Source organism: Staurois parvus, unplaced genomic scaffold (assembly GCF_062004578.1).
Source record: "Staurois parvus isolate SC_StPar_1 unplaced genomic scaffold, SC_StPar_1.0 ptg000348l, whole genome shotgun sequence".
NCBI lineage: Eukaryota > Metazoa > Chordata > Amphibia > Anura > Ranidae > Staurois > Staurois parvus.
The window spans coordinates 494776-517658 of NW_028318144.1; the positions used below are offsets into that span (position 1 = coordinate 494776).

The 22883-nt window shown below is 46.2% G+C and overlaps 1 protein-coding gene across 1 annotated transcript in view; it reads left to right on the forward strand.

The window, feature by feature from the left end:
* The first annotated feature begins 19709 nt into the window (after positions 1 to 19709).
* Positions 19710 to 22883, forward strand: part of RSF1 (remodeling and spacing factor 1) — a 92379-nt gene continuing 89205 nt past the window's right edge. The window contains exon 1 of the mRNA XM_089684504.1: positions 19710 to 20110. Coding sequence (XP_089540630.1) covers positions 19927 to 20110 — 184 coding nt within the window. The 5' untranslated portion in view covers positions 19710 to 19926. The remainder of the gene's footprint in view (positions 20111 to 22883) is intronic.

Here is a 22883-nt window from a genome sequence, read left to right on the forward strand (position 1 = left end):
GCTCCGCCCACCTGTGCCCAGCAGTGCACCCACTAGCTCCGCCCACCTGTGCCCAGCAGATCACCCACCTGTGCCCAGCAGTGCACCCACCTGTGCCACTCTGCAGTGTCACACACCTGTGCCCAGAAGAGCCACCCACCTGTGCCCAGCAGTGCCACCCACCTGTGCCCACCCACCTGTGCCCACCCACCTGTGCCACCCACCAGTGCTGCCAGTCAGTGCCACCAGTCAGTGCCCAGGAGTTGTGCCAGTCAGTGCCGCCAGTCAGTGCCCAGCAGTGATGCCAGTCAGTGCCGTCTATCAGTACCCATCATCAGTGTCACCTATCAGTGCCGCCTATCAGTGCTGCATATTAGTGCCGCCTATCCGTGACACCTCATTAGTGCTGTCTATCAGTGCCCTTTAGTGCTGCCTATCAGTGCCCATCAGTGCTGCCTATCAGTGCCCATCAGTGCTGCCTCATCAACGCACATCAGTGAAGGAGAAAAATTACCTGTTTGAAAAATTTTATAATAGAAACAAAGAAACTTTTTTTTTTCATATGTATCATATGGGTACAATGTTGCATGACCGCGCAATTGTCAATCAAAGTGCGGCAGCGCTGATAGCTGAAAATTGGCCTGGTAAATAAGGGGGTATAAGTGCCTGGTAGGCAAGTGGTTACATGTAATTACCGTTTTTTTTTTTCTCCCTTCACTATACAGTAGTTCAGAAATTCAGCAGTTACTTTCCCCCTCCAGCTGAAAGAGAGAAAGTTTCTTTTAGTTTATTTCCCCAAGTTAAAAGATACAATGTTTACTTTCAGTTTTTAAAAGATACAATTTATCCTTTCAGTTTCTTAAAAGATACAATGTATCCTTTCAGTTTCTTAAAAGATACAAAGTATCCTTTAGCTCTGGGAAACTGACAGCTAATGTTGTGAGCTATACTGAAGAAAAAAAAAGATGGCAATTGCATTTAAAAATCAGCACTGACATACACTTAGTATTGTGAAAAAAATTTGTAAACCGAGGCATTATTTTCGATGGATTTACATTCATAAACCGAAAATTACGTTAACAGAGGCATTCGTAAACCGAGGTATTACCGTATATGCTATGTTCTTTTTTTTTTGTATGCAGCCTGTGGACTGAATGAAAAAAGAGAAAAAATCTCAGCCAGAAAAAGTGTGTGGTATGCCCACCATTGGAATATACCGCCCTGCATCCACCCACTTCTAATGGTGGGCACACATTAGTTCACACTTTGCCACATGCGCCAGTTCCAAGATTGTACAAATGTCTAAATAGTGGCACGATTGAATATTATTATTATTATACAGTATTTATATAGCGCCAAAAAGTTTGTTCAGAGTTGTACATTATAGTGGGGGACAGTACATGAGACAATACAGTAACAATGCAATACAATACACGAGTGGTTCGAGGGCCCTGCTCCTTAGAGCTTACAATCCAGGAGGGAGGGGATAGTGGTACAGGAGGAAATGGCTGTGGGGGATGGAGTGGTAGGAGGAGATCGGCTGTTAGGTAAGGGCGGGGTAGGCTTCCCTGAAGAGATGGGTTTTCAGGGTGCGCCTAAAGGTGAAGAGGGTAGGTGACAGTCTGATGGATTGGGGTAGTGAGTTCCAGAGGATGGGGGAAGACCTGGAGAAGTCCTGGAGTCGGGCATGGGAGGAGACCAGGGAACTGGAGAGTAGGAGCTCTTGTGAGGAGCGAAGAGTACATGTTGGGTGGTATTTGGATATAAGGTCGGTGAGGTAGTTTGTGGCAGTATTATGAATAGCTTTGAACGTCAGTGTTAGTAGTTTGAATTTTATATGTTGGGCAATCGGAAGCCAGTGGAGGGAATGACAGAGGGGGGTGGCGGATACGGAGTGGTTGGTAAGGTGGATGAGTCTGGCCGCTGAGTTCAGGATAGACTGAAGCGGGGAGAGTCTGTGTTGAGGTAAGCCGGTGAGGAAGGAGTTGCAGTAGTCGAGTCGTGAGATAACAAGGAAGTGAATGAGTTGTTTAGTAGTGTCTGGGGTTAGGAACGATCGTATTTTGGAGATGTTGCGGAGGTGGAGCCTGCATGAATTTGCCAGCGATTGGACATGGGGCTGGAAGGATAGATTGGAGTCTAGAGTGACACCTAGAACTTTGGCTTGCGGGGTGGGACTGATGGTGGCGTTATTTAACGTGATGGAGAGGTTAGGGGTGGGCGCGGGCTGGGTGGAAACTAGGAGCTCGGTTTTGGAAAGGTTTAATTTGAGGAAGTGGAGTGACATCCAGTCTGATATTGTCAGGAATGGACTTGCCAATAATGGTGGGACTCAACTGCCTTGTGGGCTGCAGTACCAGGGCTGGCCAGCGGGTGCTCTTAGCAATCAGAGACTCACCCCTGCAGTCAGCCAAACACCTGAAGCTGATTGCAGGGGTTGTATTTAAGGAATGGCCAGACTCACAGTCAGGGCCTTGGTGTGTGTTTTTCCATGGGCCCCTGTATCTTGTATCCTGTGTTCCTGTTCCTGTTTCTGCCTGACTTGTTGCCGACCCTGCCTGATCCTGACCTCTGCTGACTTCTCCTGTTTGATCCCTGGCTTGTGACCCTGACCATTCTCTGCCTGACCCTCTGCACCGCGCTGCCTGTGAGTTACTGAACCCAGCTTGTGACCCCGACCACTCTCCCGCCTGTTCCTGGTATTCTGTTTGCCCATTTGCTACTGACCCGGCCTGCCTGACGACTCTTGCATTGTATGTATTGTTATCTGTAGGTGGTTTGGTTTGGTTTGTTTGCACTGTGTTTATGTTTAGTTTTGCACTGCGTTTTGTATTGTTAGTCTTAATAAATCATATTGTTTATACCATATCTGAAGCCTGCATTTCCCTGTGTCAGTCCACACACCTCTGGTCATACCCGGAGCCCTGACAGATATGTCGTTCATTAGGTAGGCGATTCGGGCGGAGACTGAAGGTGTGAGGTGAGGGGTAGAGAGGTAGATTTGCGTGTCATCGGCGTAAAGGTGGAAGTTGAAGCCGAGGGAGTGTATCAGTTGGCCAAGGGAGGAGGTGTAGATGGAGAAGAGAAGGGGCCCCATATGGAGAAGGATGACACCAAGTCCCAAACTATCTTGCCACTGCTCCTCATGTAGTCTGGACATCTGGGGGGCTCCACGTGACTATCATTTCCCTCGTAAATCCGAACAATACTTGTGCTCGCCACCGCACCAGCTTGTACTACACTTATGGGACTCGCCACGCCACCAAGTCAAACTGCAGTGCTGGTATTATTATTATTATACAGGATTTATATCACACCAACAGTTTGCGCAGCACTTTACAATATAACAGGAGACAATACAGCAACAATACTGTCAGGAATGGACTGGCCAGCAATGGTGGGACTCACCAGCCTTATGGGCTGCAGTACCAGGGCTGGCCAGCGGGTGCTCCCAGCAATCAGAGACTCAACCTTGAAGCCAGCCAAACACCTGGAACTGATTATACTGGTGTATTTAAGGGATGGCCAGACCTGCAGACTCTGCCTTGGTGTGTGTTTCTCCTGGGCCCTGTATCCTGTTCCTGCTCCCTGTTCCTGTCTGATTCGTTGCTGACCCTGCTCTGATCCCTGGCTTTGTCTGACCATTCTCCTGCTCCTGATCCCTGGCTTTGTCTGACCATTCTCCTGCTCCTGATCCCTGGCTTTGTCTGACCATTCTCCTGCTCCCTGGCTTTGTCTGACCATTCTCCTGATCCCTGGCTTTGTCTGACCATTCTCCTGCTCCTGATCCCTGGCTTTGTCTGACCATTCTCCTGCTCCTGATCCCTGGCTTTGTCTGACCATTCTCCTGCTCTCTGGCTTTGTCTGACCATTCTCCTGCTCCCTGGCTTTGTCTGACCATTCTCCTGCTCCTGATCCCTGGCTTTGTCTGACCATTCTCCTGCTCCTGATCCCTGGCTTTGTCTGACCATTCTCCTGCTCCTGATCCCTGGCTTTGTCTGACCATTCTCCTGCTCCTGATCCCTGGCTTTGTCTGACCATTCTCCTGCTCCTGATCCCTGGCTTTGTCTGACCATTCTCCTGCTTAACCCCATACGTTCTGACCTCCTGTTGATAATCCCGGCCTGCCTGACGACGCTTGCATTGTATGTACTGTTATCTGTGGGTGGTTTGGTTTGGTTCGTTTGCACTGTTATGTTTTAGTATTGCACTGCGTTTATGTATTGTTAGTGTTAATAAATTATATTTATAACATATCTGAAGCCTGCGTTTCCCTGCGTCAGTCACATACCTCTGGTCACACCCTGGAGCCCTGACATTACACCAAGGCCAATCCTGACCAGAAGTGGCTGCACAGGGAAGCCATCTTGGTTTGTTGATGGGAAGGATGGATCTTGATGAGGTTGTGTATTTATATCTGCTAGTGTTTGATGACAGAGAGTATGCTTATCAAACTCTGAAGGAGTATCCACGGGATGAACTGCTAGAATGTATACGGCTCGCTCATGTTCTAGTAGATCAGGGCACAGAATTCTCTGAGGTGCAGCCATTGATTCAGATTTGTGCGGAGTTGGTTTCATCTGGTACCCCCGAATGCAGGGATGAATTTTTGCCGCCATTTAGTGCCGACCAGGTAGAGTCCCTAGTATGGTTATTAGAGGATGATGTGGATTGCTTCTTGGAGCATTATGCTGCATGTTCACCACAGGTACTAAGAGATTGTATAAACGCAGTGCAGTCTTTGGTCAGACAGGCTTTGTGTAAGCTCAGCTTTGTTCAACCCATACTGCAGACATGGACAGATTTGTTGCACCCAGCCTCAGTCAGCCTACAAAAACCCAGTCCTGCTTCTAATCTATTTCCTCAAAGCTCTATTCCTGCATTCCCAACAGCTCCTCCTGCCCTGCTATCTACCGCATGTCAATACCCTGTTCCCACTCGCTGCACCTATCCTGCCTTTAACCCTGTAAAAAAGCCCTCTGTAGCAACTGCTCCCTCCCCTATTCCATCCTCCAGCTCTTCTCTGTCTCCAGCTGCTCCATTCGTTTGCAGACCTGCGTTTACTTGCAGTGCTCCAGTAGTTAAAACCAGAAAAAAGCGAAAACTCTTTCCAACCAGTACCATCCTGCCAGTATCCAAACCGGTGAGCCTGCCATCTGAGAACCTGCCTTCCGTGGTTCAGCCTGGTGCCTCGGCACCCGCACTTCAACCTGATGTCTGTACCCGGCCTGATGTCTGTACCCAGCCTGATGCCTGTACCCAGCCTGATGCCTCTATTCAGCCTGATGCCTCTATTCAGCCTGATGCCTCTACTCAGCCTGATGCCTCTACTCAGCCTGATGCCTCTACTCAGCCTGATGCCTCTACTCAGCCTGATGCCTCTCTTCAGCCTGATGCCTCTCTTCAGCCTGATGCCTCTACTCAGCCTGATGCCTCCACTCAGCCTGATACCTCTACCCGGCATGATGAACTGATCCAGCCTGATGATCCTATTAGGCCAGTTGACTCGATGCCCGCTGTTGATCCAGATGATCCGGTATCTGATCCGGTGCCCGCTGTCGTGCCAATTGACTCAGAGCCCGCTGTCGTACCTGGTGACTCGGTGCCCACTGCCTTGCCAGATGACGCGGTGCCCGCTGGCGAGCCAAATGACCTGATGCCTGGTGACCCAGTGCCCGCTGTCATACCTGGTGACCCGATGCCCGCTGTCGAGCCAGACGATCCAATGCCTGGTGACCCGGTGCCCACTGCCTTGCCAGATGACGCGGTGCCCGCTGGCAAGCCAAATGACCTGATGCCTGGTGACCCAGTGCCCGCTGTCATACCTGGTGACCCGATGCCCGCTGTCGAGCCAGACAATCCGGTACCTGATGACCCGGTGCCCGCTGTTGTGCCAATTGAGTCAGAGCCCACTGTCGTGCCTGGTGACTTGGTGCCCACTGTCTTGCCAGATGACGCGGTGCCCGCTGTTGAGCCAAATGACCTGATGCCTGGTGACCCGATGCCCGCTGTCCAGCCAGACGATCCAATGTATGACCCAGTGCCCGCGGTCATACCAGTTGACTCGGAGCCCACTGCCTTGCCAGATGACGCGGTGCCCGCTGTCGAGCCAAATGACCTGATGCCTGGTGACCCGATGCCCGCTGTCCAGCCAGACGATCCAATGTCTGACCCAGTGCCTGCGGTCATGCCAGTTGACTCGGAGCCCACTGCCTTGCCAGATGACGCGGTGCCCGCTGTCGAGCCAAGTGACCTGATGCCTGGTGACCCGATGCCCGCTGTCCAGCCCGATGTGCCTCTGCCCGGAGTCCAGCCCGATGTGCCTCTGCCCGGAGTCCAGCCCGATGTGCCTCCGCCCGGAGTCCTGCCCGATGTGCCTCCGCCCGGAGTCCTGCCCGATGTGCCTCTGCCCGGAGTCCTGCCCGATGTGCCTCTGCCCGGAGTCCTGCCCGATGTGTCTCTGCCCGGAGTCCTGCCCGATGTGTCTCTGCCCGGAGTCCAGCCCGATGTGCCTCTGCCCGGAGTCCAGCCCGATGTGCCTCTGCCCGGAGTCCAGCCCGATGTGCCTCTGCCCGGAGTCCAGCCCGATGTGCCGCTGCCCGGAGTCCTGCCCGATGTGCCGCTGCCCGGAGTCCTGCCCGATGTGCCGCTGCCCGGAGTCCAGCCCGATGTGCCGCTGCCCGGAGTCCAGCCCGATGTGCCGCTGCCCGGAGTCCAGCCTGATGTGCCACTGCCCGGTGTGCCGCTGCCCGGTGTGCCTCTGCCCGGAGTTCTGCCCGATGTGCCTCTGCCCGGTGTGCCGCTGCCCGATGGGCCGCTGCCCGGAGTTCTGCCCGGTGTGCCGCTGCCCGGAGTCCTGCCCGGTGTGCCAGTCTTTGATATCCCGCCAGTTACCAGACCCGGGTGGTGGAACATTTTGCCCAGCTAGGACTGTTTGGAGCGTCCTGAGGCCGCTCCTTGAGGGGGGGGGGTACTGTCAGGAATGGACTGGCCAGCAATGGTGGGACTCACCAGCCTTATGGGCTGCAGTACCAGGGCTGGCCAGCGGGTGCTCCCAGCAATCAGAGACTCAACCTTGAAGCCAGCCAAACACCTGGAACTGATTATACTGGTGTATTTAAGGGATGGCCAGACCTGCAGACTCTGCCTTGGTGTGTGTTTCTCCTGGGCCCTGTATCCTGTTCCTGCTCCCTGTTCCTGTCTGATTCGTTGCTGACCCTGCTCTGATCCCTGGCTTTGTCTGACCATTCTCCTGCTCCTGATCCCTGGCTTTGTCTGACCATTCTCCTGCTCCTGATCCCTGGCTTTGTCTGACCATTCTCCTGCTCCTGATCCCTGGCTTTGTCTGACCATTCTCCTGATCCCTGGCTTTGTCTGACCATTCTCCTGCTCCTGATCCCTGGCTTTGTCTGACCATTCTCCTGCTCCTGATCCCTGGCTTTGTCTGACCATTCTCCTGCTTAACCCCATACGTTCTGACCTCCTGTTGGTAATCCCGGCCTGCCTGACGACGCTTGCATTGTATGTACTGTTATCTGTGGGTGGTTTGGTTTGGTTCGTTTGCACTGTTATGTTTTAGTATTGCACTGCGTTTATGTATTGTTAGTGTTAATAAATTATATTTATAACATATCTGAAGCCTGCGTTTCCCTGCGTCAGTCACATACCTTTGGTCACACCCTGGAGCCCTGACAAATACAGTTCAATAGAAGAGGGTTAGGAGGGTCCTGATCCTTGGAGCTTACAATCTAAGAGATATGTGAAAGACCAGGATGTACTAGACTGCTGGTGTTGTCAGTTCACCAAAAGGTAGCATGGCACTAGTACTGGCACTCTTCTGCATATGAGAGTCATCAAAATTTACCGACAAGTGCTAACAGAGATCAGGCCTGATTCTGCCAACACAGCGGTTTTGTTTGCAATGTATCAAGTGACAGTGACCTACTGACACTGCACTTGCTGGGGGAGAAGGGGGGGTAAGCGTAGGGGCTAAACGCAGGTGTTGGCAGGTGCAGGGGCTGATCCCGCTAACGCTGCGTTTTTGGGGACGCTATGCTAATGTGAACGTTGGTATAGTGCTGATCTGATCAAAGATATTGATCCGTTCCGACACTATACTAGCAATGGAGGTTTATTGTGTATGAGTGTCGCCCTGGCAATGAAGGGGTTAAATGTGATGACTGGTGTACTGACGGGCAATCTGTTGCTATCTAAGAGGGGAGTGAAAACCACGGGAGCACGAATCACTTATATATATGTGATTTTGCGCACCTGTGCCACCCTGTAGCAGTATTTCTGCTATAGGGTGGTCAGGAAGCAGATACATAAGCGGTTTGTGTTACGGCGCTGCATTACTTTAACTGACAATTGCGCAGTCATGCAACGCTGCACCAAAATGAAATTTACATCTTTTTTTTCCCACAAATTGAGCTTTCTTTTGGTGGTATTTAATCGCATTTGCGTTTTTTATTTTTTGCGCTATAAAAAAAACGAGAATTTTGAGAAAAAAAAATATTTTGGACTTTTTGCTATAAAACATGTCCAGTAAAAAAATTTAAAAATCAAATTTTGTTATAAATTTCAGCCAAAATGTATTCTGTGATATGTCTTTGCTATAAAAAAATCTCAATACGTGTAAATTAATTGGTTTACGTGAAAGTTATAGCATTTACAAATGGCGGTATAGATACTGGATTTTAAAAAATTTTATGGCGGGACTGCGGCGGACATTCTGACACTGGGGGGGACCTGACTTGGGGTCACTGACATCCTCAATGACACCAATACAGTGATCAGTGAAAAAACAAACACTGACACTGTACTAATGGCACTGGGGAGGAAGGGGTTAACTTTTTTAGGCAATCAAAGGGTTAACTGTGTGAGGGGAGTGGTTTACTAATGGGCGGGGGGGTGTACTTCACTGTTACACACTGTCTCGGAAAGCTAATCTCTGCTCTCTGGGGACTGGGAACTGACAGGGAGCAGAGCTGCACTGAAAACAATGCAGCTGTGCCCTGTGTCACTGTTTGCCGGCAATCGCCAGGACCCAGCGGGCAATGACTCGCCGGGACCCGGTGATTGCCACCCGCGGCCGCAATCGGTGGCGCGGGTAGGGTGGTTGCGCGCCTCGTGCGCGCCCCCTACCTGATATGCAAAATTACCTTTATATACGTGATTTTGCGCAGCAGTGCCACCCTGCCACAGTATATGTACTGTGGCTGGTCAGCAACCGGTTAATGTTTATTTATTTATCTTTATTTTTTTTGCAAACAGTTGTTTTTTTTCCTCTCTGCAAGGAAAGAGAGAGATATACAATGTATCTCTCTCCTCCATTCAGAGAGAAAAAAACCAAGGGGGGTGGGCTTCACAGTGACAGAAGCCAATCTGAGGCTATCACAGCAATCATGTGACCTGGAATTGGGAGTCCCGGGTCCTGATCGCACAAAGACCAGTACGCAAATATGTGGCCCCATCGAAAAAATCCCAGTTCTGTGAGGCCGCATATTTCTGTAACGTCGGCGTCAAGGGGTTAAACCCACAAGTGAGTTTTTGTTTGTTCACTACTACTTTTCCTTTATAATTGGTTTCCAAATAACAAATGCCATTATATAGATGTTGGATAACAGGTTTAGTGTAGTATAACACTTTTGGTAGTTAAGGCCCAACTTCATGCCTCCCCTCCAAAAAAAATTCCCTTGCTGTGGGGCGCTACCTCCACCCACATTATGGGGTTAATTTACTTAAGGCAAATAGACTGTGCACTCTGCAACTCTCCAGAGCTTAGTAAATGAGGTAAAGAGGTAAAGCTTCACTTTGCAAAGTTTGATTTTGCAATGCATGTATAACACCAGAGTTCTCTGTTTTCATGGAATGATTTTATTATATTTGTACAAATAAAAATTGTCATCTTTTTATATATTGTTGCATTTATTGGCTGCATTAAAGTCTCATGGGAGAATCTGCGGCCCTTTCCCCTCTCCTATGGGTGGAGGAATTCAAATACCTGGGTGTCAGGTTGACAGTTTTCATACACTTAGGCCCCATGTACACGGGACACTTCTGAACGATGGAAACTGACTGCTGAAAAACGTAGGTTAAAAAATGTCTGTTTAGCCGCGTTTGCATAACGAGTTTATGAGTGTTTGTGTTTAGAAACGTTTTTTAAAGATAAGCACAGGAGAACCTCTCAAATGCCCAGAAAGCTCTGAAAAGCGGTAAATTATTAACTATTTCAGACTGCTTCAGAGAAATACAGAGAGTAGAAGCAGAGACAGCAGTATGTGTTGAGATTAGTTTAGGTGTGAATTGCTCATGAACATTTCTTTTGTTTCCAAGTGTGGGAAAGGTGTCTGGTGGAGGGAGACATTAAGGCCACCTGGCAGGAGGTCTTCATGAGGAATTTGAGGTGTGAATGCGCATTAACATATCTTTTGTTTCCAAGGGTGGGAGAGGTGTGACTTGGTCATTACAATGTGTGACAAACTTGGTAGGAACATCCTGTGTTCAGTGTTTTGTCCATCTGAGTACCATGAAAACGCTTTGCATGCATTTTTCATGATGAAAAAATGCTCTGCACAGCATCGGGAACTGGAAAAGTTAAAAAAAAAATGTCAAACTCAAACGCTTATAAACGCGCTATGCTGCATTTACACATGTTTTGCATTTGAAACACTGATAAAATCGACGGCTGAACGCAAGTTTTCTGCGTCCAAAAAAATTACTGTAAACTCAAATGCCTGTAAACGACTGTAAACGACGATGTGTACATGGACACTTAGGAAAACATTAGAGAGAGTTCAGGGGCTGCTGAAAAAAAACTCTGAACAGCTCCTAAACTAGTTTATCAGCTGCAGTGTACATGAGCTCTAAATGTTAGTCCCCTGTTAGTTCAATTGAAGAATAAATGCTCCTCCTGGGCCAGTCTGCCTCTAAATCTACTAGGGTGTATTAATATACTCAAAATGATTTTTCTCTCTAAGTTCAATTATATTTTTTGGAATTGGATTGGGAGCTTCTTCTTTTGGGAAATTGGTCTCTGTGTGGGCTCCTTCCTCTGGGGAGGGTCCCCATCTGGCAAATTCTACTCTTCACCTACCGGTCAGGTTTGGTAGCCTGGCACTTCCAAATTTTCAAGTATACTACTGGGTGGCTATTTTAGTCACTATCCACTGGTGGTATATGAGATCAAGGGATAATACCACAGTTTGTTTGGAGTCTGCACTGGATTGAGCTAATCTGGTGTATAGAGGTCCCCGGGCCTATTGCTCCCTTCCTCTCCCCACTAAAACTACACTTAGAGTTTGACATGCAGCTAGAGTGTTTCACTCAACCTAACCAATGATTTCCATATCATCCTCTTTGGGGCAATTTAGGGACGTCGCAACCCTTGACGCATAAGTGATTCACCTAACCCTATTGTACTTTGCAAAGAATAATTCTTTGCAAGGAGAATTAAAAAAAAACACAATTTTGCTTGCACATGATTGGATGATGGAAGTAAAACAGTAACTCAATAAAGCAACTTTTTAATTGAAATATGTTCCAAAAAATATTATAAAATATATATGCCGAAGCATAGGGGCCATCCACTCACTGGCCACCCCAGGCCCCCATGCTTTTCCATATAAGCTCTTTTTTTTAACTGCATATGAAAAATCTCATCCAACAGCACTGCACACACCTACTTATTTATATTCTGAGAGCAAGACTCTGTTGATGTCAGAATAAACAAGACAGTGCTGCAGAAGAATGGCATTCCTGCAAAGAAAAGAGCAATGGTTAACAATAAAACAGTAACTCAATAAAGCAACCTTGTTATTGAAATATGTTCCAAAAAATATTTAAAAATATATATGCCAAAGCATAGGGGCCATCCACCCACTGACCAGCCCAGGCCCCCATGCTTCGGCATATATGCTCTTTTTTAACTGCGGATGAAAAATCTCATCCAACAGTGATGCACACAACTACTTATGTATATTCTGAGAGCAAGACCCTGTTGCTGTCAAAAAAAAGTCAGTGCTGAAGCTGAATGGCATTCCTGCAAAGAAAACAGCAATGGTTAACAATAAAACAGTAACTCAATAAAGCAACTTTTTAATTGAAATATGCTCCAAAAAATATTGTAAAATATATATGCCGAAGCATAGGGGCCATCCACTCACTGGCCACCTCAAGCCCCCATGCTTTTCCATATATGCTCTTTTTTTTAACTGCAGATGAAAAATCTCATCCAACAGCACTGCACAAACCTACTTATGTATATTCTGAGAGAAAGAACCTGTTGCTGTCAAAAAAAAGTCAGTGCTGAAGCTGAATGGCATTCCTGCAAAGAAAACAGCAATGGTTAACAATAAAACAGTAACTCAATAAAGCAACTTTTTAATTTAAATATGTTCCAAAAAATATTATAAAATATATATGCCGAAGCATAGGGGACATCCATCCAATGGCCACCCCAGGCCCCCATGATTCGACATATATGCTCTTTTTTAACTGCGGATGAAAAATCTCATCCAACTGTGCTGCAGAGACCTACTTATGTATATTCTGAAGCAAGACCCTGTTGCTGTCAAAAAAAATGTCGGTGCTGTTGCTGAATAGGATTCCTGCAAAGAAAACAGCAATGGTTAACAATAAAACAGTACCTAATAAAGCAACTTTTTAATTAAAATATGCTTCAAAAAATATTGTAAAGTATATATGCCGAAGCATAGGGGCCATCCACTCACTGGCCACCCCAAGCCCCCATGCTTTTCCATATATGCTCTTTTTTTTAACTGCAGATGAAAAATCTCATCCAACAGCACTGCACAAACCTACTTATGTATATTCTGAGAGCAAGACCCTGTTGATGTCAAAATAAAGAAGTCGGTGCATAGGGGCTATCCATCCAATGTCCACCCAAGGCCCCCATGCTTCGGTATATATGCTCTTTTTTTTAACTGCGGAATAAAAATCTCATCCAACAGCACTGCACACACCTACTTATGTATATTCTCAGAGAAAGACCTTGTTGCTGTCAGAATAAACAAGTCGGTGCTGCAGCTGATTGGCATTCCTGCAAAGAAAACAGAATGGTTAACAATAAAACAGTAACTCAATAAAACAACTTTTTTATTGAAATATGTGCAAAAAAATCATAAAATATATATGCCAAAGCATAGGGGCCATCCACCATCTGGCCACCCCTGACCCCCATGCTTCGGCATATATGCTCTTTTTTTAATCGAGTATGAAAAATCTCATCCAACAGCGCTGCACACACCTACTTAGGTATATTATGAGAGCAAGACCCTGTTGCTGTCAGAAAAAACAAATCAGTGCTGCGGCTGAATGGCATTCCTGCAAAGAAAACAGCAATGGTTATCAATAAAACAGTAACTCAATAAAGCAACTTTTTTATTGAAATGTGTGCCAAAAATATTATAAATATATATGCCGAAGCATAGGGGCCATCCACCATCTGGCGACCCCAGGCCCCATATGCTTCAACATATATGCTCTTTTTTCACTGCGGATGAAAAATCTCATCCAACAGCTCTGCACACTCCTACTTATGTATTGTCTGAGAGCAAGATCCCCTGTTGCTGTCAGAATAAAGAAGTCAGTGCTGCAGCTGATTGGCATTCCTGCAAAGAAAACAGCAATGGTTAACAATAAAACAGTAACTCAATAAAGCAACTTTTTTTATTGAAATGTGTGCCAAAAATATTATAAAATATATATGCTGAAGCATAGGGGCCATCCACCCACTGGCCACCTCAAGCCCCATATGCTTCGGCATATATGCTCTTTCTTTCACTGCGGATGAAAAATCTCATCCAACAGCGCTGCACACACCTACTTATGTATATTCTGAGAGCAAGACCCTGTTGCTGTCAGAATAAAGAAGTTGGTGCTTCAGCTGATTGGCATTCCTACAAAGAAAACAGCAATGGTTAACAATATAACAGTAACTCAATAAAGCAACTTTTTAATTTAAATATGTGCCAAAAAATATTATAAAATATATATGCCGAAGCATAGGAGCCATCCATCCACTGACCACTCAAGGCCCCCATGCTTCGGTATATATGCTCTTTTTTTTAACTGCGGAATAAAAATCTCATCTAACAGCACTGCACACACCTACTTATGTATATTCTGAGAGCAAGACCCTGTTGCTGTAAGAATAAACAAGTCAGTGCTGCAGCTGATTGGCATTCCTGCAAAGAAAACAGCAATGGTTATCAATAAAACAATAACTCGATAAAACCAATTTTTTATTGAAATATGTAGCAAAAAATATTATAAAATATATATGCCAAAGCATAGGGGCCATCCACCCACTGGTCACCCCAGGACCCCATGCTTTTCTATATATGCTCTTTTTTTAACTGCGGATGAAAAATCTCATCCAACAGCGCTGCACACATCTACTTATGTATATTATGAGAGCAAGACCCTGTTGCTCTCAGAATCAACATGTTGGTGCTGCAGCTGAATGGCATTCCTGCAAAGAAAACAGCAATGGTTAACGATAAAACAGTAACTCAATAAAAATATTTTTTTATTGAAATATGTGCCAAAAAATATTATAAAATATATATGCCGAAGCATAGGGGCCATCCAACCACTGCCCACCCCAGGCCCTCAGGTTTTTTTTGTCAAAGTTTAAATGAACAAACTGAAGATAGAAGCTGGCTGGCTACCATGCACAGCTACAGCAGATTTTGCGCTTTCCAGTTATAGTAAATCAACTCCAATTTTTTAAATATGCAAATCTAGCAGCTCGCAGTGAAATGATGATCAGCAACAGCCTGAATTTAAACTAAAAGCAGCAACATGTTTTTAGAAAGCATTCCACTTTGAGGGTCTCTTAACATTTATAAGATAATAACACCACTCCCCCCTTCCCAATGAATTTCCCAATATATCCCAATTCCTATTTCCAGAAGGTCAAAATAATCATGATTAACAGTTTTATTGTTAGTAGAAGTATCTTGGTTGACATGGCCAACACATTGAAATCAATAACCCTCCTTCATCAACTACTCCATTGCCCTGCCCACAAAAAAACCCTTTCTCTCCCCACCTAACATTCTTCTTTGCCCACTCACCTCTTGCTTCTCCCCACCTAACACTCCTCCCTGCCCACACTCTCTCTCTCTGCATCCAATTTCCCAATGACTGATCACAATGCTCATTTTGTAATCAATGATTAGAAACTGCACATTACCCAGGTATTACACCGTACAATCTTGCTCACTTTTTCCACTGCCTGGCCAAAATGCTCATTTTACAATCATCTGAAATAAGACCACAAAGAACTTTACCATGGTAAATATAGCCAACACAGTAACCCCAAAAAACCTCCAATCAAAACAAGCCTTCTCCCATCCCACCTAACAATCCCCACCTAGCCACTCACCCACTCTTCTCCCTCCCCACCTAACAATCCAACCCTGACTGCTCACTCACAATTCTCCATCCACACTTATATATTGTTTTTTTTTCAAAATTTTCAGTCTTTGTTTATAGCGCAAAAAATAAAAAGCGCACAGGTGATCAAATACCACTAAAAGAAAGCTCTATTTGTGTGAAAAAAAGGACATAAATTTTGTTTGGGTGCAGCATTGCATGACCGCGCAATTATCAGTTGAATTAGTGCAGCGCCGAGTAGCAAAAAGAGGCCTGGTCATTAACCACTTGACCTCCAGAGGATTTACCCCCCTTAATGTCCAGGCCTCTTTTTGCTACTCGGCGCTGCACTAATTCAACTGATAATTGCGCGGTCATGCAATGCTGCACCCAAACGAAATTTACGTCCTTTTTTTCACACAAATAGAGCTTTCTTTCGGTGGTATTTGATCACCTGTGCGCTTTTTATTTTTCACGCTATAAACAAAAAAATGCCAAAAATTTTGAAGAAAAATATTTTTTACTTTCACCTATAAAAAATATATAGTAAACTCAAAGTTGGTTATAAATTTAGGCCAAAATGTATTCTGCTCCATGTTTTTGGTAAAAAAAATCCCAATAAGTGTATATTGATTGCTTTGTGTGGAAGTTATAGCGTCTACAAACTATGGTATAGATACTGCAATTTACGCCATTTTTCTGCTATACAGCGCTGCGCTAGTTTAACAGACAATTGCGCGGTCATGCAATACGGTACATAAAATTTACATCCTTTTTTTCCCCACAAATTCAGCTTTCTTTTGGTGGTATTTGATCGCCTGTGCGGTTTTTATTTTTTGCGCTATAAAAAAAAAGGCTGACAATTTTGAGGAAAAAAAACAATATTTTGGACTTTTTGCTATAAAACTTGTCCAGTAAAAAAAAATGTAAAAATCAAATTTAGTCATAAATTTCTGCCAAAATGCATTCTGCGACATGTCTTTGCTAAAAAAAAAAACCCAATACGTGTAAATTAATTGGTTTACGTGAAAGTTATAGCGTTTACAAATGGCGGGAAAGATACTGGGATTTTTAGATTTTTTTTATACTAATAATGGCGGCGATCAGTGACTTATGGCAGGACTGCGGCGGACATTCTGACATTGGGGGGTACTGACTTGGGGTCACTAACATCTCCAGTGACACCATTACAGTGATCAGTGCAAAAAAAAAAAACACTGACACTGTACTAATGGCACTGGGGAGGAAGGGGTTAAGTTTATTATTCAGGGAAAGGGTTAACTGTGTGAGGGGAGTGTTTTACTAGGGGGGCGGGGGTGTGTACTGCAGGGAACACCACTGATTGGGAGAGAGAAACTCTTCTGTCCCGATCAGCGTGTCCTGGACATGTCAGGGAACTGACAGAAAGCACAGCTACTGCAGCCCTGCTGTCAGCAATTGCCGCCGATCGCCGGGACATAGCCGGTAACGACCGGCTGTGACCCGGCGACTGACATCCACGGCTGTGATCGGCGGGACAGGTAGGGTGGCGGCGCGTCCCCTACCTGTTTTAAAAACACACTTTTGAAAACGTACTTTTGCCCAGCCGTGCCGCCCTGCCACCGTATTTCTACAGTGGCTGGGCGGCATGTGGTTAAGGGGATAAATCCTCTGGAGGGCAAGTGGTTAAGTGTGTGCCGTGTTGTTTTCCTTTTCCATGCCTTGTATTTGATGTGTGTGCCGTGTTGTTGTTTTCCTTTTCCATGCCTTGTATTTGATGTGTGTGCCGTGTTGTTGTTTTTCATGCCTTGTATTTGATGTGTGTGCCGTGTTGTTTTCCTTTTCCATGCCTTGTATTTGATGTGTGTGCCGTGTTGTTGTTTTCCTTTTCCATGCCTTGTATTTGATGTGTGTGCCGTGTTGTTGTTTTTCATGCCTTGTATTTGATGTGTGTGCCGTGTTGTTTTCCTTTTCCATGCCTTGTATTTGATGTGTGCCGTGTTGTTGTTTTCCTTTTCCATGCCTTGTATTTGACACGTGTGCCGTGTTGTTTTCATGCCTTGTATTTGATGTGTGTGCCGTGTTGTTGTTTTCCTTGCCTTGTATTTGATGTGTGTGCCGTGTTGTTGTTTTCCTTGCCTTGTATTTGATGTGTGTGCCGTGTTGTTGTTTTTCATGCCTTGTATTTGATGTGTGTGCCGTGTTGTTGTTTTCCTTTTCCATGCCTTGTATTTGATGTGTGTGCCATGTTGTTGTTTTCCTTTTCCATGCCTTGTATTTGACATGTGTGCCGTGTTGTTTTCATGCCTTGTATTTGACGCGTGTGCCGTGTTGTTGTTTTCCATGCCTTGTATTTGCTGTGTGTGCCGTGTTGTTGTTTTTCATGCCTTGTATTTGACGTGTGTGCCGTGTTGTTGTTTTTCATGCCTTGTATTTGATGTGTGTGCCGTGTTGTTGTTTTCCTTTTCCATGCCTTGTATTTGATGTGTGTGCTGTGTTGTTGTTTTTCATGCCTTGTATTTGACGTGTGTGCTGTGTTGTTTTCCTTTTCCATGCCTTGTATTAGACGTGTATGCCGTGTTGTTGTTTTCATGCCTTGTATTTGACGTGTGTGCCGTGTTGTTGTTTTCATGCCTTGTATTTGACGTGTGTGCCGTGTTGTTGTTTTTCATGCCTTGTATTTGACGTGTGTGCCGTGTTGTTGTTTTTCATGCCTTGTATTTGACGTGTTGTTGTTTTTCATGCCTTGTATTTGACGTGTGTGCCGTGTTGTTGTTTTTCATGCCTTGTATTTGATGTGTTGTTGTTTTTCATGCCTTGTATTTGACGTGTGTGCCGTGTTGTTGTTTTCCATGCCTTGTATTTGACGTGTGTGCCGTGTTGTTGTTTTTCATGCCTTGTATTTGACGTGTTGTTGTTTTTCATGCCTTGTATTTGACGTGTGTGCCGTGTTGTTGTTTTTCATGCCTTGTATTTGATGTGTTGTTGTTTTTCATGCCTTGTATTTGACGTGTGTGCCGTGTTGTTGTTTTCCATGCCTTGTATTTGACGTGTGTGCCGTGTTGTTGTTTTTCATGCCTTGTATTTGACGTGTGTGTCGTGTTGTTGTTTTTCATGCCTTGTATTTGACGTGTGTGTCGTGTTGTTGTTTTTCATGCCTTGTATTTGACGTGTGTGCCATGTTGATGAGTGTTTTGTGTACATTGGAACGTCATATTTATTTTGACTTAATGCAGGGTTTGCTGTAACATTTTTCCTTCATTTTTGGGGACACCCATTGGCTGCTGTGATCGGTTTCCATGGGAAGGATTATTTTCTGGTCACCATGCTCTGGGAATGCATTTACAGATATATTCTGGGGTCTCTGGAGTGAAGGAACCTTAGCCATGGCTGTATGGGGGCCACCGCCTGAGTATACAGGTGACCAAAGCAGCTCTATAACTAGAGGCCTATGTATAGATAGAGATGAATATTGGGGAGGGGGGCAGGGGCGGACTGACAACTCATGGGGCCCCTGGGCAATAGGGGATCATGGGGCCCGTGTCCTTGCCCAAACTCAAAAAAGTCTATGAAAATGGTACCAGGGGCATCTCATGGGGCCCCCTACTGACCCCAGGCCCTCTGAGTGTCCGAATTGTCAGTCCGCCCCTGGGGGGGGGGGGTGGATTATTAATCATTCCGGTGTGCAGAGTCTGCAGCAGGTCACCACAGTAACCAATCAGCTTCCATTATCAAAGTTTAATTGAGAAAGCCGAAGCAAGCAGCTGACTGGTTTATTAAACAGGAGTGCTCCGGTTTTAGTACATTTTCTCCGTACTCGTCTTCTATTCAGTGTCCACCGTACGAGAAGTCGATTTGCGCAAATCGCACCGCCATCTATTCACTGCCCTAATCGCTCCACCGCACTCGTCCGCTCTCCGCGGCGCTCTGCTCTCGACTGAGCTGCCGCGACCGTTACGCTTTGTATCCTAGCCTTCTGGCTGACGCACGACGTGCCGCCTCTCGCGCTGTTTCGCTATTGGCTAGCGGGCGTTGAGGTTACGCCCCTTCGCGAGGCCGTGCTGGAGGCGCGAGAGTCGCGCGCTTCAAACATAAAAAACAAGGTGCTGGTGTCCGCGCTCCGCTGCCCAGTCAGGGAAGATGAATGGACCGGCGGGCGGGTACGGCTTCTGAGACCCGGGACAGGTCCGCTCAAGGATTCCCCACACCAGCGTACCGCATTCAGAAAAGAGCAATAAAGTTCATTGAGAAGGGAAAAAAAACGTGACTCTCTTTGTTGTGTTCAGTACAATGATGAGGAGGGGGAGTGGCTACAGAGAGGAAGGGGCGGTGACTAGCGGGCCGTGTCTCGGTGCATTGTGGGATATGGTGGGCTCCAGTCAGGAGGCGGTGTAGCTCGCCCCCGGAGGTTTCGGCCTTTTTATTTCTCATCCCGAGCCCGGCCCTCTCCTTCCACCCCGAGAGAGACCGCCGTCTGCGCGCCCCCGGAGGCTGAGCCCGTGTCGCTGCTGGGGGGGGCGCGCACCCTCCTCCTCGCGGGACCGCGCTCCGCCTCCAAACTCCAAGATGGCGGAGGCTGGAGAGGAGGCTCTGGCTCCCCCGGTGGGCGCTCCGGCGGCTCCCGGGAAAGCGGGATCGTGTCCGGACTACGCCGTCCTTTGCTCCTTCCTGGAGAGGTACGGAGCCGCCCTGGACTTGCCCGAGCTGACCTTCCCCGAGCTGGAGGAGTCCCTGGAGGAGACCAAAGCAGGTGAGGGGGCCCACCGGGGACGCGTGACCGACAGAGAGACCCACATCCGGGGCACATCACCCCTCCCCCACCCCAATCATCACTTTACATTCCATCCTCATCATCCCCTTCATCCTTACTGATCATCCTCACCATCACTAATCATTCCCATCATCATCCTCCTCACCATCACTAATCATCCCCATCATCATCCTCCTCACCATCACTAATCATTCCCATCATCATCATCCTCCTCACCATCACTAATCATTCCCATCATCATCCTCCTCACCATCACTAATCATTCCCATCATCATCCTCCTCACCATCACTAATCATTCCCATCATCATCATCCTCCTCACCATAACTAATCATTCCCATCATCATCCTCCTCACCATCACTAATCATTCCCATCATCATCCTCCTCACCATCATTAATCATTCCCATCATCATCATCCTCCTCACCATCACTAATCATTCCCATCATCATCATCCTCACCATCACTAATCATTCCCATCATCATCATCCTCACCATCACTAATCATTCTCATCATCATCATCATCCTCCTCACCATCACTAATCATTCCCATCATCATCATCCTCACCATCACTAATCATTCCCATCATCATCCTCCTCCTCCTCACCATCACTAATCATTCCCATCATCATCCTCCTCACCATCACTAATCATTCCCATCATCATCATCCTCCTCACCATCACTAATCATTCCCATCATCATCATCCTCACCATCACTAATCATTCCCATCATCATCATCATCCTCCTCACCATCACTAATCATTCCCATCATCATCCTCCTCACCATCACTAATCATTCCCATCATCATCCTCCTCATCATCACTAATCATTCCCATCATCATCATCCTCCTCCTCACCATCACTAATCATTCCCATCGTCATCCTCCTCACCATCACTAATCATTCCCATCATCCTCACCATCACTAATCATTCCCATCATCCTCACCATCACTAATCATTCCCATCATCCTCACCATCACTAATCATTCCCATCATCATCCTCCTCACCATCACTAATCATTCCCATCATCATCATCCTCACCATCACTAATCATTCCCATCATCATCATCCTCACCATCACTAATCATTCCCATCATCATCATCATCCTCACCATCACTAATCATTCCCATCATCATCATCATCCTCACCATCACTAATCATTCCCATCATCATCATCCTCACCATCACTAATCATTCCCATCATCATCATCCTCACCATCACTAATCATTCCCATCATCATCATCCTCACCATCACTAATCATTCCCATCATCATCATCCTCACCATCACTAATCATTCCCATCATCATCATCCTCACCATCACTAATCATTATCATCCTCACTACTCATCATCCTCACCATCACTAATCATTATCATCCTCACTACTCATCATCATCACTAATCATTCCCATCATCCTCACCATCACTATTCATCATCCCCACTACTCATCATCATCCTCACCATCCCCTTCATCCTTACTGATCATCCTCACCATCACTAATCATTTCATCATCATCCTCCTCACCATCACTAATCATTCCCATCATCATCCTCCTCACCATCACTAATCATTCCCATCATCATCATCCTCACCATCACTAATCATTCCCATCATCCTCACCATCACTAATCATTCCCATCATCCTCACCATCACTAATCATTCCCATCATCCTCACCATCACTAATCATTCCCATCATCCTCACTAATCATCATCCTCACTAATCATCATCCTCACCAATCATCATCCTCACCAATCATCATCCTCACCATCCTTTTCATCCTCACTACTCATCATCATCCTCACCATCACTAACCATTATCATCATCCTCACCATCACTAATCATTATCATCCTCACTACTCATCATCATCACTAATCATTCCCATCATCCTCACCATCACTATTCATCATCCCCACTACTCATCATCATCCTCACCATCCCCTTCATCCTTACTGATCATCCTCACCATCACTAATCATTTTCATCATCATCCTCCTCACCATCACTAATCATTCCCATCATCATCCTCCTCACCATCACTAATCATTCCCATCATCATCCTCCTCACCATCACTAATCATTCCCATCATCCTCACCATCACTAATCATTCCCATCATCCTCACCATCACTAATCATTCCCATCATCCTCACTAATCATCATCCTCGCCAATCATCATCCTCACCAATCATCATCCTCACCATCCTTTTCATCCTCACTACTCATCATCATCCTCACCATCACTAACCATTATCATCATCCTCACTACTCATCATCCTCACCATCCCCTTCATCCTTACTAATCATCATGCTCACAATTCCCTTCATCCTCACTACTCATCATCATCCTCACCATCCTTTTCATCCTCACCATCACTAATCATTATCACCTTCATCCTCCCTAATCATCACCATCTCTACTCATCACCACCAGCTTCATCCTCACTACTACTTATCATCATCATCTTCACCATCCCCTTCATCCTCACTGCTATTCATCATCATCTTCATCCTCACTACTATTCATCATCATCATCTTCACCATCCCCTTCATCCTCGCTACTCCCTCATTGCCTTCCATACCATCATCACCACCTTCCATACCATCATCACCTTCATCCTCACTACTCATCATCATCCTCACAATTACTACTCATCTTCACCTTCATCCTCCCTACCCCATCATCATCCCCATCCTCGCGTAACTACCCATATCACCCTCACTTCTATATCATCTCCAT